Source organism: Equus quagga, chromosome 12 (assembly GCF_021613505.1).
Source record: "Equus quagga isolate Etosha38 chromosome 12, UCLA_HA_Equagga_1.0, whole genome shotgun sequence".
NCBI lineage: Eukaryota > Metazoa > Chordata > Mammalia > Perissodactyla > Equidae > Equus > Equus quagga.
In genome coordinates, this window is record NC_060278.1 from 85,626,087 (window position 1) to 85,632,086 (window position 6,000).

At 43.5% G+C, this 6,000-nt stretch overlaps 1 protein-coding gene across 1 annotated transcript in view; it reads left to right on the forward strand.

Annotated features, from left to right (window-relative positions):
• Window positions 1-2,504, forward strand: part of MAPRE1 (microtubule associated protein RP/EB family member 1) — a 28,037-nt gene extending 25,533 nt beyond the window's left edge. The window contains exon 7 of the mRNA XM_046678484.1: window positions 762-2,504. Coding sequence (XP_046534440.1) covers window positions 762-818 — 57 coding nt within the window. The 3' untranslated portion in view covers window positions 819-2,504. The remainder of the gene's footprint in view (window positions 1-761) is intronic.
• The last annotated feature ends 3,496 nt before the right edge of the window (window positions 2,505-6,000 follow it).

The window sequence follows — 6,000 nt, forward strand, 5'->3', positions numbered from 1 at the left end:
TGTATATTCTAGTTGTAGGTCCTTCTGGCTCTGCTATGTGGGACACCACCTCAGCATGGCTTGATGGCCAGGATCCAAACCTGCAAAACCCTGGGTCACCAAAGTGTAGTGTGCGAACTTAATCACTCAGCGACAGGGCCGGCCCTGGAAGTCTAATTTTGATGGTAGTGTAGCCATTAGTACATGCCAGAGTGCCCTGGCGCAAGGTGAGGTGGGAGCCACGAATCTGCTCTTTTCCCATGCCACGATGTTGGGTCAGTCTTTTACCCACAGTAGCATGCATGGTTCCTAAGTGGAGTCAAAGGAATGTGGGAAGCAAAGCCTGGCTGGACTGACGATTTATTGAGAGGAGATGGTGTGGTCCTGAGCTTAATGGTGACTTCAGGGGTAAATTTTCTTTTTTTAAGCAACTTTACTGAGCTATAATTGACGGAATGAACTGCAGATATATATCAGTACTACTTGATGATGTGTGAAATCATCACCGTAATCAAGACCGTGTGTGCATGCATCACCCCCAGAGTTTGAGGGTAAATTTGAGTGTGCTCAGTTCTTGCCTCTTGTGAGAGATGATTCTTCTGCCTACATAATAAAGTTGTGGTCAGTTGGTCTTGTGCCATTAAATGCCAAGTGTGTGATAGAGACAGGAAGAACCATTGACTTTGAGAGGCTTTAAATATGCAGAAAGTGAGCCCACAGTAGAAACTGATCCGTCATTTAGTATTGAGTAATGGCTTTCCCCTCTTATTTTCCCATTTTAGGAAGGCTTTGTGATACCGGATGAAGGGGGCCCACAGGAGGAACAAGAAGAGTATTAACAGCCCGGACCAGCAGAGCAACATCCGAATTCTTCACTCCAAATCATGTGCTTAACTGTAAAATACTCCCTTTTATTATTCTTAGAGGACTCACTGGTTTCTTTTCATAAGCAAAAAGTACCTCTTCTTAAAGTGCACTTTGCAGAAGTTTCACTCCTTTTCCGATAAGTTTGAGTTAGGAGCTTTTACCTTGTAGCAGAGCAGTATTAACATCTAGTTGGTTCACCTAGGAACAAAGAGGCTGACCATGGGGCTCACCGTGTGGATGCTGGTAACGATTGCTGGAGAAGGTGTTTTTGTGTAATACGCTGAGAGGGAGACCTCAGCAGAGAAATGTAAAGACTGATTTGAATTTTAAGCTAATGTGAAATCTTGGCAGAGAACATTTTAATAAATAAATGCCTTAAGAGTATTTAAAATATGCTTCCATATTTCAAAATAGAAAATGTAACATGACAGGAGATTTTATGTTTCGACATTGTGTCTGGGAAGGAAGGGGGGCCACACATGGGAACATTGGGAACCTGCTGTTCACAGGCCTTGAGGGCTGCTTGAATCCTCATAGGCCTGGACCTTGGCCCAGAAGGAAAGTTTGAAAAGTTGCTCTGTAAAGCCTTTTGGTGTCCTTGCCCAGTTGCATCCCTGCTAAGAAGCAAGAGGCATTGTTGCCTGGTTGAAGAGAGGGTGTGGTTCAGCCCTGAGGTGTTTGAGGTGAAGAGCTTGATCTTCATTGAGCATTTCTCTGACGATTTCTCCAATGATCCCTGAAAATTCTATGTATTGTGTTTTTTGGGAAATGAAGTGTGTCCAGTTTTTAAATCTAACAACTACTTATGGGGACTTGCCCTCACCTCTGGGATTTGAATGAGGGTCATGTCCCATTTTACTGTCTTTTAAGTTTACATTAACGTGTTTCTCTTCTCTGCTCCCCTTGCCCACTGGGGACTCCTCTTTGGCTCCTTAAACTTTGCTGCTTAGAGTGGAAGTTCAGCAGGCAGGTGACCATGCTGCGAGTTCTTTCTGGACCTCTGGCAGAGGGAGTGATCGGTGAAGGCCATCGCTACCTTGGGATTTGCAAAGCTGGGTGTTTTCGGTACCTGCTGTCCAGAGCCCTCCGCTGTTACCGGAATACTTTGCCAGTGCACTAATCTCTTTGGAGATAAAATTTGTTAGTGTGTTACTAAATGTTAATTTTCTTTTGCAGAAAATACAGTACCATGTCTGAATTAATTATTAATATTTAAAGTATTTCATTCCTTAACTCCCTCATTTCCTTTGCCCATAGCCTGTTCAGTTCCTTTGTTTCGCAGAATTCTGCAAAATGTGTGTCACCCACTACTGAGATTGTGCGGCCCCTGATGTATTTGTATTGATTTGTTTCTGGTGGTAGCTTGTCCTAAAATGTGTGTAGAAAGCAGGTATTTTATGAAAAAATTGTTGTGTAGTGCATGCTCTGTGTGGAATTCAGAGGAAAACCCAGATTCAGTGATTAACAATGCCAAAAAAATGCAAGTAACTAGCCATTGTTCAAATAACAGTGGTGCTCTTTCTCTCTTGTGGCCTTTTAGACTTTTGTTGCCCTAAAATTCCATTTTATTGGGAACCCATTTTCCACCTGATCTTTCTTGACAGGGTTTTTTTCTACTTTAAACCAGTTTCTAAATAAAATTCTGTATTTCAAGAGTGTCATGGCTTCTGAAATTTGTCTTGCCCTGGGTATGTTCTTGTAGGTTCAAATGACAGGTACCAATGCTTCTTTCTTAAATGAGAACTGGTCTTTTCAAATCCTTCACTGTATTTTTAAATGTGCTTATTTCTAAACCTGTTCCTTTTTTCTTGGTTCTCCTCTTTAACATCTCTCAGCCTCCTGCTGTTTGACGTGCTCGTATTACTGTGAGCGGTCTTTCAGAAGTCTGGCTCGGCCGCGAAGGGTTTTAAGGCTGTTTCCTCCCGAGAAGTACGGCAGGACAATGCTTGGTGCCTACCATGGGGAGATACTTTTTTGTTGTTATTTTTCCTGAAAGTATGTTTCAAAGGCAGTGAATATAACTTTAATCTATAAAATAACTGAAATTGTCACCATTTTTCCTCCCTTTTAAAATTCTGTGCCATAAGAAATGAATTCAAAAGGAGACTTGCTGCCATTTTCAGTATGAAATAAAATTAAATGGGCAGAAGGTAGTTTTCTGTATGATGTTTAGAGTACATACCGCAATTATGGATCCTCTGTAAACTCAACTTGATGACTTTGACTAGAATTACACCCACATTACTTCCTCTAAGAGTTAATGGTAGGATACCTTCCTTGAAATGGTGTGCACCTTCAGAAGGAGTTTGACACCGTATGTGTCAGTAATCTACAAGAAGATTCCTCCAGGAGTGCGTGGAGTTTGTGAAGATACTATCGGGTAATGTCAACTGAGAAGCCACCTGGGAAGGATGAAGCTGATACTGTGTGTACCTCTGACATGAGTCCACTGACCTGGCTCTAGGCTGAGGCACATAACGTCTTCTGAGGAGACTAATGGAGGTTCGGTCACTGGTGCGGTAAACTTGAATAAGCTGCTTGGTTTGCTTGGCAAGTTGTGTGCTGTGCAGAGGATAGGTGAACACAAATGGGTTCTCTGGCTGGATTAGGATTTAGGAGTCCCTCATGCTGGTGGTCGTCAAACTGGTGGGCTTCAGAATCACCTGCGGGAGTTGATGGACAGGTCTAAAGCCTGTCCCCAGAAATTCCGAGTCAGGAGGTTGAAAATCTGTGTTTTATTATGTGCCTCAGAGCACTTGGGCTTGATTTAGTCCTCAGACCTGTACTTTGGCCTTGCTCTCTGCCTGCAAGTTCAAGTCTGGCTCTGGCAGAGGGAGCCTCAGATTTGAGTCCTTGCAGATCCCTCCTAGCTTTGTGACTTTGGAGCTAATGGACCTCTCTCCTTGTTCTGGCCTATAAAACACGGATGATGATGGTGGCTGAAGTGCCTCCCTCACTCGATGCTTGTTGGAGCAGAATGAACTGACAGACAGAAAAAGCAAGCACACGTTAGAAAGCCCTGCATGGGCTCTTCACATCCAGTCTGAAATTCTGTTTATAGAGCAGAGAAGCTTAGCACAGGGGTTTTGTATCCTGAGAATTCAGGAGGGCATTCCTTAAGATAGGCTTTGAGTATTTTGTAAAAGAAGTAGCAAGTTTTTTTAATATTTCTTTTTCAGCTTTCTGGTATTGATGGGTCCAGCTCCTTTCAGTTTTCAGACTATGATTTTCGTCCTGTTTTTTCCCTAAATGAAATTGAGATCTAAACACACATGCCGCGATTTTCTTTTAAATGAAGATTCAGTGATTGAATAATTCAGATTCACTGATTTAAAAAATTGTATTTTCGTCATGGTTTACTCTCTAGAATGTAGTATGTTGGAAAGGAATTAGTTTTCTTTTGCTGTCACCAAAGTGAGTGTAGAGAAGTGTTTCTTTAAGGATTGTTTTGTAAGATTTGGGATGAGGAGCTACTTTTGTGATGTTTACTGTAATTCACCATAGTCCACAAACAAGATTTAGCTTTTAAGTCTGATCGGCCTAATCGGATTGGCTTGCTAGTATGCGAGTGGCCTAATCGGATTGGCTTGCTCTAGTATGCGAGTGACCCACGTCTGATTGCTGTCTGTGGGGTGGAAGTAACTGCACTGAACCGAGCCTGTGGTCAGCGTTTGTGAATCACCAGTCATTTTGCTGGTCTGACACTGCTGCTGCTGACTTAAAATTAGGAATATGTCATACTTTTGATTTACACATTCCATTGATAAAATTTTGAGACCAGATGAGTTTGTTTATTTCTGACCCTCGCTGCTTTTTTCTCAGAGTTTGCACATGTGAGGTTGTGACTGAGTATGCAGAGTCCTTGTCTGAGAGAAAGCCCATGGAGGGATTCTCTACTTTCACATTGAACTTGAGTACAGTTAGAACATTAAAACCCAGATGACTTCACGGACACGTTTCTGTGGGTGGGGAGAGGCGAATCTTTGTCCCGTGCATTTGAAAGCAAACCAGGTGAGCCTTGCTCAGTGGTACCAACAGAGTTAGAATTGCAAAGTGACCTCTCAGCAGTTTGGAATTCTGTAGGATGTCTTACCTTAAGAATTAAAAAAATTTCTCTGTTAGCTTTTTCTGGGTTTACTTTGCGTGTTTTCGGTCTGCAGGGATTGTTGGTGCCGATAGGCCGGAGGCAGGGATGAGGAAGAAGAGGAGGAGCGCTCCATTTACTGAGGTCTCTGTTTGAACTTTTGGTTTGGGTGGTAGAATGAGATTTGGGAAGCTGCTGGTGAGTTTCACTTCAGGGTAAGTCTTAAATCTGGCTTTATGGCTCTTACTGGTTTCTTCTGGGGACAGAGATGGGTTTCTAAGATTCACCCTTCATGGATGATTCACACATTGCACTGTAGACAAGGTTAAGTCCAGTGTCAAGCATACCAGTGTGTAGACTGAATATTCCAGCGAGTGTGTGGCTAGACCCTTCTCTGACCTTTACCAAAATGAACGAGGAGACAGTGCTGTGGTCAGGGCATCAAGGACCAGGAGTTGAGACCAGGGTCCTCCTCCAGACCATGTGTGCCCGGTCTGCAGAGCATGGCTTTTCATTGGCTCAGTGACAAGATGAGCGAGAATGGTTCCCCAAGATCCCTTCTGGGCCAGAAAAAGTTGCTTAGGTCTGTAAAAGCCAATAGGATCCTGGAGCAGAACAGGTGGGAGAGTGCCCAGTTCTGGCATATGTTGCCTCTAGAGGCCAGTTTTCATCAGTTGAGGGACAGTTGTACAGTGTCTCTCAGCATCAGCTGTATACGTTTTGCATGTGAGATTTTTGGAAGAGTTCTCACTGGCAGTGAAATCGTTTGTGAAGTGCACGACTTTTGTGTTTCGATCAGAGTTTTGACTTGAAGAGGCTTTGACAGGAGAAGTAACAAGTGGTTCAACACATGTGTTTGGAGTTTTCCCCACAGTCTGCGAGCTGCAGGGAGAGCTTGGCCAATAGATGCATCCCCGAGTCGCCGTTTGGTGCAGGAATCTAACTGTACTCTCCCAGGCTCTGCCGTGGTTTATCCTGGTCTAAGCCGAGCGACCTTCACGTTGCTCTCCTTTCTTGCTTGCTTCCCAGTTGTTTTATCATGTCCGTATTTCTGTTTCTCATAATGGGCC